The sequence below is a fragment of the Labeo rohita genome, chromosome 8 (assembly GCF_022985175.1).
Source record: "Labeo rohita strain BAU-BD-2019 chromosome 8, IGBB_LRoh.1.0, whole genome shotgun sequence".
Classification (NCBI taxonomy): domain Eukaryota; kingdom Metazoa; phylum Chordata; class Actinopteri; order Cypriniformes; family Cyprinidae; genus Labeo; species Labeo rohita.
The window spans coordinates 30,354,467-30,368,677 of record NC_066876.1 but is presented as its reverse complement, the minus strand read 5'-3'; the positions used below and the strand labels follow the sequence as shown (position 1 = coordinate 30,368,677).

Here is a 14,211-nt window from a genome sequence, read left to right as displayed (position 1 = left end):
TGGAAGTAACAGTACATCCGTCTAGTTGTAGATTGTAAGTCAAGAGATTCTGTCAGAGATAGATTAGCATGATTAGCAAGTTACTAGCATGATTCTGGTTGCTAGGCATAGATAGATAGATAGATAGATAGATAGATGAGTTTGAATGAGTTTAAATGGATTAGAAATACAGTACATAGAAGGGAAGCTTGATTGAGTCTCAAGGGAGGAGATACAGTCAGAAATTTTAGTCTCAGAAGAAGAAGAAGAGGAAGAATAATAATAAGTTTAAGTAGCATTTCAGTAAGTTGGCTTTCTCAAGCCAACTTTATAATCATTGATTTATTGTCAATGTAGGAAACAGTTGTGCTTAATATTTTGAGGTACCGGTTACATTTTTCAGGATTCTTTAATGAATAAAAAGTTTAAAAGAACAGCATTTATTTAAAATAGAATTTTCTTTGTAACATTATGCACTGCTTTTCAAAAGTTTGGTGTCAGTAATTTTCTTTTGATTTTTTTTTTTTTCTTTTTTTTTTTTTTAAATGAATACTTTAATTCAGCAAGGATGTGTTAAATTTATATAAAGTGATAGTAAATGTATATATTATTAGAAAAGATTTCTATTTTGAATAAATTCTTTTTTTTATTTTTATTAATCAAAGAATCCTGAAAAAAGTATCACAGCTTTAAAAAAATATTTGGTTTAAAAAAAAATGTTTCCAACATTTATAATAAATGAACATATTCACATGATTTCTGAAGTATCATGTCACACTGATGACTGGAAAATTCAGCTTTACATCACAGAAATAAATTATATTTTAGAGTATATTAAAATAGAAAACCATTATTTTAAATTATAATAATAATTCATAATATTACAGTTTTTTTCTATATTTTTAATCAAATAAATGCAGCCTTGAAAAGTATTAAAGTTTAACACGTTTAAATTCACTGTAAAGAAAATGTGTTGTGCTTTTTTTTTTTAATATAAAATAAATATTTTACAAAATAGTTTTTAATCCAAAATTACTATAAAGTTAAAGCCTCCTTTAATGTTAATCTATTACTGTTCCTACATAATTTGTAACCAAAAAAAAAACAGTAGTAAAATATCTATTTAGGAGTATTAGACCTTACCAACGATATATAGTTTGTCATGATTAGATTAGGATTTAATTGTAATATAGTGAAGGCGACCCGGTGACAGTTAAGGGGTTAAAAAAACGTAAAATAAGTGTTAAAATTATTTAATATTTACTTGTTTTGTTTGTTTAATAACATCATAAAGCAGTACAGGTAGGTTTGCTACAGTATGTGGTCAAAAGGGACCCTAAATCTGTATCCACCTTATTTTTCGCATAAGAGTGGGTGCAGCCATTTGTACATTTTTTTTTTTGTGTCTGGCTTCCGGTCTCGTCCACTTGCACAATAAACTCGTTTTGCTGCTTGATATTGCAGACTGGTGTGTCTTACGATGCTATTTTAATATATTATCTTAATTATGAACACACTGGTTCGTAGTGCAAACTGTTTTGCCGTTTACTGCACTTCGATATTCTTCTCGTTATTTCCCTAGGGCGGTTTAGGAACCAGACGTCTAACACATTACCAGAAAACGGCTTACTTCCACACTGAAAAATAAGGTGTATATGATATTCTGGTTTGTAGTTATGGGCCATATCTCCACCCCCCCGTTTGTTTTGTCAGAAAGTGTAGAAAAGTAACAGCACATCTTCTAAACAAGCCACACGATTTGAGGTATCATTCATGTCTGGAGAACAAATGTGTGGGACGAGTTACGCAATGATGTTCAGTGTTTAGATTTAGGGGTTTGTTCAGATAATAGTAGCAGAGATTGCTGCCTTTGCAAGCACCACTGATTATGCCAAAATCTGTTGGTACAATGCAGAATCACAGCGTAGGCTGCTGCGGTGAGCCGTAATGATCAGATACACACTGACTGTTTAGTAAATGCACTCGTGTCTGATGAGTTCTTGTTGTTTTGTTTTTTTTCCTCCAGGCTGTTGAGACGTCTGGCCACACTGCTGTCTCAGCAGGCAACACTGATGGCCTCTAATGAAGCCTTTAAAAAGCAGGCGGAGGGAGCAAATGATGCTGCGAAGAAATACATGGAGGAAAATGAGAAACTGCAGGAGGTGAGAGAGTCATGCATGAAAATGTCCGTCTACAAGTAACGCCTTTTCATGACAATACAGGTTTCTAAGGAGGGGTAACTTTTCCTTGGTACCTGGTTAATGACCAGTGCTGTAACTGCAGGAACGTGCGGGTGGGACAGTTTCACTGGAGACTGTGATGAATGTGCTGTACTTAGAAACTGTTCACCTAAAAATTAATATTCTCTCATTGTTTGCTCACCCTCATGTGAATGTGAATGTGTAAGACTAACACAAAAGAGGAAGTTGGTAAGCTGCTCAAGTGACCTAATTCAAATCAATAAATTATCGTGTTGGAAAGACATGAGAATGACTAAATGAGGACAGAATTGTCATTTTTAGATTATTTATTCTTGAATGATTGCTGGCATGTTTGTGATTTAGTTGTGATCCTACATGCACTTCTTTAGTAATTGTTTAACATCACGTGAGTCATTCTGGTTTGGTACGTGTTCTCAGTCCTCAGAGAAACATTGTCTATCAGTATCATAGTGCTGCAGACTTCACACTTCACCTCTAGAGGGCAGAGTTTCACCTTATTTCTAGCTCTAGACTTAAGTGTCCAAAAGTAGCACTTGATATTCTCCTTAGTGTTACTCGAAATGTTACGTAACCAGCCAGGTGCTTAGTGACTTTTTTTGTGGTAAATGTAGAAAAACATTGCCATTGTAGAAAAAGGCAAAGCTTTTGGACCCAAGGACCTAAAATGAAATATATATTACTATTTGAGATATATATATATATATATATATATATATATATATTATTATTATTATTATTATTATTATTATTATTATTATTATTATATTTTTTTATTATATATTATTATATTATTTTTTTGGATTTAGTTTTTTTGTTTGAGTTTGGTAAGATTTTAAAATGTTTTTGAAAGAAGTCTGTCATGCCCACCAAGGCTGCATTTTATTTGATCAAAAATACGGTAAAAACAGTAATATTGTGAAATAGTACTACAGTTTAAATTAATATCTATTAAAATGATTACTTTCCATATTCTAGAAGTGTTTTTTTTATTAATGTTGAAAACATTGTAAAATTTAGTCTATCCATGATGAATAAAAGTTTTCAAAGTATTAAAAAATAAAGAAAGAAATAAAATAAAATAAAATAAAATAAAATAAAAGCATATGAATATATGTAAATATGTGCAGGTTTATAATGAGAATATTTTTATCATTTTTTGATTAATACATTTCTCTTTGATCTGCATTTATTTGATCAAAAACACAGTAAATACAGTAATATTAGGAAATATTACAATTGAACATAATTACAATTTAAATAAAATAAACACTGACCCCAAACATTTCAACATATGTGCTTATGTGCTTTATTTGATCGAAAATACAGTGAAAAAAGTAATACTATGAAATATTACTACAATTTAACATAATTACTTTCCATACTTAAACATTTTTATTATAAATAAATAAATAAATAAGTGACTCAAATAAAAACTGACCCCAAACAAAATATATGTACAGATATTTTTAATATTTAAATATTTTTAAATTAATACATTTCTATTTGATCTTCATTTATTTGACAAAAATACAGTAAAGACAGTAATATTATGAAATATTACCATTTAAAATAATAACTTTCCATACTCAAGAAACATTTATTTATTATCAGAAAACATTGTTAAATTGAGTGTGTCCATAATGAATAAAAGAATTCAAAGTATTCATAATTAAAAAGTAAATAAATAAATATATGCATACATACAAATCTGGCCCAAAACACTTGAACGGTGGACATATACATATTTATGATGAGAATAGTTTTTATATATAAAATTTTATATATAAAATAAATAAATTTGTATTTGATCTGCATTTATTTAATCAAAAATACAGTACGAACAGTAATATTATGAAATATTGCCATTTAGAATAATTACTTCCCATACTCAAGAAACATTTTTTTATAATTAATTTTGAAAACAATGTAAAATTTAATTTGCCCATGATGAATAAAAGTAGTAAAAAAAAAAAAATAATAAAAATGCTTACCCCAAAACATTTGAACAGTAGGTATTAGGGCTGCACTATTATGACAGAAATCATAGTTGTCGATTATTCCCTTGAAATTGTAATTGCGATTATTAATAACAATTATCACAATTTACATTTAATGATGTTTTGAATAGCTTTATACCATTGTTTGAAGCACTGCATGCCACCTTTTTATATATAGTTTCCTCTTTAAACTTAAACATTTAAAACAATAAAGAAAAAAAAACCTTAAGATAACCTGTCGGAAAAACACACCCACCTCCACAGCTTAAGCAAGCAGATTTGTTTTTGTAATTGTGCCTTTGAACGATTGCATAATTGTGGCATCTGTAATTGTAATTGCGATTAGAAAATTGATTATTGTGCAAACCTAGTAGGTATATTTAGGAAATTGGGAATATAAATAGTCAAATATTTTGACTGTTCTAGACGTTATAGTATTCTCATTAGTGGTTGATAACTGAAACTGTATAGGTGGTGATGAGCTTTCATCATTGTGCTCTTGAGACGCTTAAACCCATTTGCATCCAGCGGACTTCCAGGGAAATTCAAGGGAATTGCCAGCTACTTTGTATAATTAACATCTGTTAAATAACTGACAAACAAAGTGGAGCGGAACCTGTGAAAACCAGTGAAAGGAGAAAGTAAAGTGCTAGTTCTTGCCGTTAGAGTGGAATTCATACAGTGACGCTCCGATGACACGTGTCTGCTCGTGGCAGCCTTGACATCAACTCATTTATGGCTGTGTCAATGATTAGTTATTATTACAGCACTGTATGGATGTTTCTCAAACATTCTGGCTAGGGTTTGTTCTAAACCTCTAACCCTGAGTATTAAGCTTCTGCTGGTAATTCAGACTGAACTGGTTAACAATAAGACTCATTTCAAGCTTAGTATGATATATACTTGTAGTCTTGCATGTTCTGTTGTTAGTTTGCAAGCATTATACTTGCTTGCAAATTTCCCACTGCCCTTCATGGCATGTTCAACACAGCATTATTATAGTTTGGATTTTTTTGGATAATTTAATTCTTATGTCTGTTTAATTTCAAGTTTAATGTTTCAGCTTCATTTCAGCAATCATTTTTATTATTTTATTTTATTATTATGATGATTTTATATATATGTATATATATATATATATATATATATATATATATATATATATAATAATAATAATAATATATATTATTATTATTATTATTATTGTTATTATTATTAGTATTAGTATTATTGGTATTATTATTATTATATATAAAATATTATTATTATTATTATTATTATTATTTTTTTTTTAACTAGTATTACTCTCAGCTCAGTCTAGTTATTATCATCTAGTGGCATTTTTCTATATTTAATGCAGATGAGCATTTTTAGTAGTATTGCTTATATCCTAAAAAGTATTTATTAATATTTATAGCCTATATTATATTAATATTTATAATTCCAGTTTTATCTTTTGATTGTAGTATATTTTAGTAATTTTGTTATGTGCTTTTGTCATTTTAAATTATATATAGCTTTAATTTTTGTTTTAATTTTAGACATTTTAGTACTTCGGCTTTATTTCCATTAGCTGTCAAGGCTGTTTTGTTTTGTTTTTTGTTTTTTTTGTTTTTTTGTTTTTTGGAGTTAAAGTTTTTCTTGTGGTATTTATTATTACACTTAATATTAAGATATTCTATTTCTCAATATCTTAATATTTTGAGTTTATTATTTCAGCTTAAACAATCATTTTTTCATTTTTATTTTATTTTATTTTATTGTATTATTCAGTTTATATGTACTGAGTTATAAAGTTTTAGGTCTTCCAAAGTAATGCGCTAACTAGTATAATTTAACTAGCATTACTCTCAGCACAGTCTAGTTATCGATATCGTTATTTATAGCCTATACTATATTACATTTTATAATTGCAGTTTTATTTTTAATATTAGTTTAAGTTTTATGTGCTTTTGTCATTTTAAATTCTATATTGCTTTAAAAAAAAAAAAATTAAGAATTTTTAGTACTTTAGCTAAAACTTTATAGAAATATTTATAAAATATTTCTATTTTTCTTTTAATGTGTGTCTGTGTTTTTTTTTGTTTTTTGTTTTTTGAGTTAAAGTTGTTGTGGTATTTATTGATAGTACTCTTAATATTAAGATATTCTGTTTTTCAATATCTCAATATTAATTTTTTTCAGCTTATTATTTTGTATTTTATTATATATATATATATATATATATATTTTTTTTTTTTTTTATTCAGTTGATTTTAGTTTTAGTTTTCATTTTATTTTGTAATGTTAGGTATTGTGCTAACTAGTAGAATTTAACTAGCATTATTCTTAGCTCAGTCTAGTTATTATCTAGTGGCGTTTTTTAATATTTAATGCAGATGAGCATTATTAGTAATATTGTTTATAATCTAAAAAAGTATTTATTAATATTTAGAATTATTTAGAATTATTAATATTTATGTATTTTTGCCATTTTAAATTCTATATACCTTTAATTTTAGTTTTAATTTTAGAGTTTTTAGTACTTCAGCTTAAACTTTTTCCGTATATAATAATATTTTTATATTAATATTTCTAATTTTCTTGTTTGTTTGTTTGTTTTTTTCCAAAAGGTTTTAATTTTTTTGTGGTATTTATAAATATTACCCTTATATATTTGCACCTAATATTTGCATAACAAATTGTAATTGGTCTTCTGTTTTACACTTATTGACACACTGTCAATGATCTGGTGTTCCTTGCGTGTATATATATATATATATATATAGCTGCTTTTACACTTCACCATATCTATGCCCATGATTCTTGTAGTCAAGAAAAAAAGTGCATGCACCAACTATAATGACATTGGCGAAACGTCTCGCATAGAGTATGACATTCGCAAAGACTGTTATTTCTTTGCACATCTAGTTAGTTATTAAAAGCCCTGAAAATGGCTATCACATGCTGTGTTATTGCCTTTAGCCTATGTAGTATGAGCATGGACAATGCTGGGATAGATCAGCACTGCGTGGCTCAATTACAGTGCTGACGTGCAGTAAGTCACTGCATTGATCTTTGCATGCTGTCACCCCATGCAGAAGCACGCCACACGTGGGTTATATCACACACACACACACACACACACACACACACTGCCATAATTCATGTCACGTCTGTCAAATGTTGTAACACCACAGAGAGAGCCATAAACAAGACCACAAGCCATACTGAATGACAGATGGTGGAATATTTCAATTTAGTAAATGAAGTTTGACACTGTAAATCTCCCGCACACAGCGTTTTGCAGCTCTGTTCTTAAAGCGTCTGTACAGGACGTGTGTCCTTGAACAGAATGAGATGACCTGACCGGCTGGAGTTATTATTGAAAGACGTGAGCGCATGATCCATGTGTAGATGCTAACGGGGTCGTACTGTGAGGGGACGAGGTGAGAACAGGACAAGACCCCCTAACGGGCCTGTGTTGATGTCTGATCTCTGTTCACGTTCTCTCTCACGTTTAATCAAGTGTGAATGAGATTATGAATTTTGCAAAGTTGTGCTTCATAAAAGTTAGTTATGTGAAATTGTTTTTTAATAATTTATAACGCAGTTAGCCAAGATGGATCTTTCGGTAATAAAGCAGTGATAGTTTTTATGTTTTACACTTAGTAAAGCAGTGATAGTTTTTGTGAGGATTTGGTGGTTGGAATGGGTCGTTTTCCATTTTTTGAGTATTTTACTTTTTAGCAGTTCCACTTATAATGATAATCAAGGTTTTATTTTAATTCATTTTAACAATTTTCCACCTTTTCTGAGGGAATTTAGCTGGTTTTTACTATTGTACCGTTAAGGTTTTACTGTGTCGATGAATGACCTTCATTATGACTGACTAACCTCCACGTATTGTAATGTCATGTGCTTTTGATTGTGGCGTCATAAATGTGGAAATTTCTGAATGACTTACTATTGCAGATTAGTTCCCATAAATGATCTAGATAAACTTGAGAGGGAGGTTCGCATTGTGAAAGTTACAGTATGCCTGCATAGTGCATGCATTCATTAATTTATTTATTGTTAATAAATTAATAATAATAATAAAATAATGATTTAATAAATAAACATTAATTAATAATAGCTGTTATAATAATAAGTTATGATTAATAAATTGAGGTTTTGTAAATTTTAATAATAATAATAATAATAATAATAATAATAATAATAATAATTCTTAATAGTGATAATGATGATGGTGCTAATTCCTCTATTATTAATTCTGTTATTGAGTCAATATTGTGCCTTGGCACAATATTTTCTATTTTTGTCTGTTATCAATGAAAATGAGAAGAAAGCATCTGTAACATACATCTATAGAAATATGACTATCATGCCAAGGGCTAAATTGAATAAATAAATAAAATAAATTATTTCAGTTATTAAAAATAGTAATGCACTGTGCCATTTCAAAAGTTTTTTTTTTTTTTTTTTTTTTCTGTGCATTCTTCACATTTTAGTATTTATTTAATTATTTATTTATTTGAAATATAAGTAAATGTACACTGCCATTCAAAAGTTTGGAATCAGTAAGATTTTTAATGTGTTTGAAAGAAGTCTCTTATACTCATCAAAGTTCCATTTATTTGATCAAAAATACAGAAAAAAAATTATGAAATATTGTTGCAATTTAAAATAACTGTTTTCTGTTTTAATCTACCTTAAAATATAATTTATTCCTGTGATGCAATGCTGAATTTTCAGCATCATTAATCCAGTCTTCAGTGTCACACAATCCTTCAGAAATCATTCTAATATGCTGATTATTTATCAATGTTGGAAACAGTTGTGCTGCTTAATATTTTTTTTTTTTTTTTTTGGAACCTGATACTTTTTTTTTTTTTTTTCATTGATGAATAAAAAGTTTAAAAGAACAGTGTTCATTCAAAATAGAAATCTTTTTTTTAACAATATAAGTCTTTACTATCACTTTTTATCAATTTTACACATCCTTGCTGAATAAAACTATTAATTTCTTTCAAACAAAGAAAGAACAAAAAAAATGTACTGACCCCAAACTTTTAAATAGTAGTGTATATTGTTGTGTATAAAAAAAAAAAAAAATATAAATATATATATATATATATATATATATAAATTTATATAATTTATTATGAATTTGTTTATGACTTTCATCTCTCATTCACTGGAAGCTGCATATGATTTACTCTTGCTTCTAAATATAAAGTTTGAGGATTTAAAAAAAAAAAAAACTCTGCAGTTTCCTAAATGAAGGGGTCGACACAGCTTGCATCTTCACTGTCTTCTACGTTCCATTTAAGAAAAGCCTTTTCTAATACTTCAGAAATACTAATACTTCAGTTGTACTTTAACTCTCTTTTAATATATCTGCAGGAAACATCATCCGAAACATCTGACCCAGATCTAGTTGATCCCCAGGGCCAGAAAACATCTTGCCTTTGTTTGACATGAACTAAAACACTCCCCTGTATTTGTTCCCATGTCCAGGTCGCTTTGAAAGGGCTCATTTAAGACTGTCCGTGTGCCTCGGGCTGCATACCTTGAGTGGTTTAGCATTAAAATATTCACTTAGTCAGGTTTTAACGATTTATGGAACATGCACAGGAACTCCTTTCACGTACGAGAGACTTCCATGACCCTTGGCAGCCTTACCACAGTGCTCCTCGTGCTGTTATGTGTTAATTTGTAAGCAGAACAACGAGTACAGAATGTCTACAAGCAGACCGTTGAGTTAGCGATGACTTTTACTGATGTTTCAGACCGTTATCGCTCATTAATGACTCCGTGAATTCAGTTTTATTGTGATTAGTCATAGTACATTTTAGCAGATAACACTTCTCAGGACTTGATTTTTTTTGACAAAATGTACATTTAGTAGATAAATAAGCAGCTTTTGAATAGTGGAATCAATAATTTTTTTTCTGTTAAAGGGATGCATATGTTGTTGATCACAACAGTTATTCTTTAGTGGGTGGGTCAGATGTGAGCGGCTACAGTTGATGGTTACTCACTAACTGGATCTTCTAAGATGGAGATCATTGATCAACCTGATTTTACCATCATTTTACCAATCCCTGGAAAACAGAGGACTTGTTTTTTGTTTTTTGCAACCAATTATGTTAATAATTTGCTTGTAAAACTGTGAAGAGTTTGTTCTTATGTGATAGTGGTTAAAGTTTTCGGTAAAATTTTTTGCAAGTCTTCCAACACCATCCTTGTTTTAAAAACATCCTGTTTGCAACCCGTTTCACCCCTGAAACTTGATGAACTGGAAATATTTGAAAAAGCAGGATGGAACTTGATTTTAGTTATTGGGAATTGATTAAGTCAAGAAAGAATCATGCTCTTACATGTATTACAAAAATAAAAGTAATGACGATGTTGACACAAAGTGTTTTATCATATATCTCACAACCTCTTGATACCCTGTGGGAAGAAATATCTGATTAGCTCATGATATGACTAACAAAAACACTTACTGTTTTTCATCAGAAACTGCGTGAAGCGGGCGTTGAAGTGCCTGAAGTGGGTGGGAAGGCCAAGGGTGGTGTGGAGGAGGATAAGAAAAATCTGACAGAAGAGGTCAGGAAACTGAAGGATGAACTCGACGCAACAAAGAAAGGTACTGAATGACTCTGAAACACTCATACACTGAACCACTCCCTGGTAATGTATTTCACAAAAAAAAGAAAACACACAGCTGCTGTATGCACGTCTGATGATTTTTACCAAAGGTTTTTACTATACCGATAGCACAGATTTTCAGGCTTGTCACATCCATAACAGTACATATTCCTCATAAATAGACGCATCAAAATTAAAATAAAAAAAACAATTATATGTTCTGTGAAGAGTCATCGCTTCTCTATTTGTTGGGTATTATTTCGTCTGGTTTGTGCGTTTTAATTTGCAGAAATCCTACAATGATTATTTCCCTTTATAACATAGGAAACTTGTGCATTGACTGATATTTTACTGATGTTTAGACTCCATCAACAAGGGTTTATTAACATCTTAACAGATGGTTTGGTATATTGGTCACTCTAAGCATTTATCTGTCACATCCGTAACACAAAATGTCACATCCATAACGCTGGATTTGCCCTGCAGTCTTAGTGTCACATGATCCTTTAGAAAGCAGTGCTGTTTAGTATTTTTGTGGAAACTGTGATATATTTTTTTCAGGATTCTTTGATAAATAGAATGTTCAAAAGAACAGCATTTAAAAAAAAAAAAAAATTACCATTGTGATTGTCTTTACTGTAACTTTTGATCAGTTTAATGCATCCTTGGTTTATTTAATGTTGTCAGACCTGGGTTCAGAGTCCAAAAATAATTGACCTACAGTGAGCAACAAAAGATGACCTCAGCAGAACTAGGCTACTTGCAAAAGAATGAGCTTAGTCAGATCGATTCCCACGCCTCCTTTCACATGTACACTCTGTTTAGACAGTGCTAAGGGGTTTGTGACCCTTTGATGACCCCTAAACTGAAGTCTCCATTGGGTCATCTTGTACCAAAGCACATTTTAAGCGTAGTGCACAAAACAATAAGTGAGCTTGGAGTTATTATTTTAATAAGAGTTTTCAGTCCATTTAAATGTCATGTAAATAATTATACACTTTCTTTCAGCAGATTGGGTTCAGTAAGATTTTTTTTTTTAACCATTACTTTTATTACCCTGTTAGTTTTATTACCCTGCCCACAGTACACTGCATGTTTAAGCAAATTTTACAGGAAAGGGGTGGATCAAGAATGCATTAAAATAAAAGCTGTTCTTTTGAACTTTCTATTCATCAAAAAATGTATCATGGTTTTCACAAAAACATTAAGCAGCACAGCTTAATAATTATGTGTCTCGAGCAGCAAATCAGCATATTGGAATGATTTCTGAACAATCACGTGACACTGAAGACTAAAGTAGTGATGCTGGAAATTCAGCTTTGGTCATGGAATAAATTACAATTTATCAATTGTAAATTGTAATACTATTTAGGTTTTATATACATATATACATTAAAAAAAAATCTTAACAACCCCAATTTATTAATTGGTAGTGTATGTCAATCCCTTGGCCTCTTCTGGTCTAAGTGGACAGTATTTGGAAAACTATGCTGCAAAGTGGACCAGACTTTCCAGTAAAATTCAAAAGTCTGGAAAGTCTGGAAAATTTGTAGACCTGCAGAAAAGATCTAGATCTCTGACTCTTGTATTGACTCTTGATTGTGTGTGCAGCTCTTCAGAAGTCAGACAGCGATGTGAAGGCCATGAAGAAGCAGGCTGAGAACCTCACAGCAGAGTACGACCGTCTGCTGGAGGAACACAGCAGACTGCAGGTCAGAGCTCACTAGTGTCACACCGCTAACATCTTTCACATCCTAGCTGTCCTCCAGACCTTAATGCGCTGCCTTGCTGTCTACAAAGACTGCTGCTTTCTAACTTAATGAGTTCAGAAAGATTAATGAGTTCAGTAGCATCTCAAGTATGTGGGTCTCTGGTTAAACATTTATTCTATTTCTTATTCTAAACCTCATATGCATAAATACCAATTGAGTTGAAGTCTTATTCATTCAGCGAATTCGTTCTTTTCAATGAATCATTTCACTGGTTTGCTTACATCTTCACTCAAAAGTGTACATAGAAGTCCCAGCATGGCATTTTACATTAATGTGAAGGTATTCATATAGGTATATACTGTAGGTACGTATATACTGTATAAAGTTTGATAATAGTATTATATTTAAAGTAAATAAATAAATAAAAAATAATAAAAATGAAAAATGATTATTAAAAAAAAAGTACACTTAATTTATACTACACTTAAAAAGTATAATGCTAATATTTACATTTTCATATTTTAAATTATATTTTTTATGTATGTGGATTTTCAGCATTTTTACATTAAAAAAAAAAAAAAAAAAAAAAAAAAGCAAGCTTTTATTTTGGCGGGTTGCCGGCAAGTGGTTTTAGCACTGCCTGAAAGACAGAAAAAAAAATTTTTATAAAAAAATTAATTAATATATATATATATAATAAAAATCTTAAGAAGCAGAGCTCTTTTCATCATTGCACCACTTATGTGCACACCTGATTATAAATGATTCTTCCATGATTTTCAAAGTGTTCAGTTGTTCTTCTAAACATTTTAATTTAATTTACTCCACAACAACTGCCATTTTTTTCAAATTATATTTAATTATGAAATCTCTTTTTTAAACTAGCTTAAAATATTGAAAATATTTTTTGTTTTGCCTGACCGTATTGATTTTATTAAAAAAATGTTGGTATTATTAACTATTAATATAAATTAATAATTAATATAAATATATAACTTTTTTTTTTAAACATTCTTAAATTAATATTTCATTCAATTGGTTATGACAGCTAATGGTTGTAATGCCTAAAATGGTGCCCAGATAGATAGTTCATTATGTTTTGAAACTGAGGTCATTTTCTCAGAAGTCATCAAACCAATATATCAAATTTATCAAATTTTCCTTTAGCTCATGTATCATTTCTGTGGCTCGAAGGCATGGGCATGGGTTCACTTCCCATAAAACACATAAATCAATACCTAAAAAAAAAAAAACAATCAATACATCAAATGCACATTTATTGGTTAAAAACATCTGAGAAATTAATAAATGTTACCTTCTCAAACCACATTTAAATGTTTTGCATTTCAGTTTTCAATCTGCCCTGATGACAGCTGTTCCACTCAGCATGGTGCTTTTTTTTTTTTTTTTTTTTTTTTTTTTTTTTTTTTTTTTTGCTGAAAGCAAATGTTATAATGCCGCTGGTGAACACTAAGGCTACTGTGGCATCTGTTTTAAGAGGGCTTAAAGGTATAACAGTGTTATACTGTTAGAACTCCAGAAAAATATTACAGACTGAATCATATAGAGTTCACATACAGTACTATCTGTCTTATATATTGTGCAAGATGCATTCACAGTAACGATTCAGTGGAAATAAGTTATGCTCTGCTGTATGAGTAC

The 14,211-nt window shown here is 30.0% G+C and overlaps 1 protein-coding gene across 1 annotated transcript in view; it reads left to right on the top strand.

Moving 5' to 3' along the window:
- The window catches only part of bcap31 (B cell receptor associated protein 31), a 29,849-nt gene that overhangs the window by 11,109 nt on the left and 4,529 nt on the right, over positions 1-14,211 (top strand). The window contains exons 5-7 of the mRNA XM_051116299.1: positions 2,006-2,141; positions 10,706-10,835; positions 12,449-12,549. Coding sequence (XP_050972256.1) covers positions 2,006-2,141; positions 10,706-10,835; positions 12,449-12,549 — 367 coding nt within the window. The remainder of the gene's footprint in view (positions 1-2,005; positions 2,142-10,705; positions 10,836-12,448; positions 12,550-14,211) is intronic.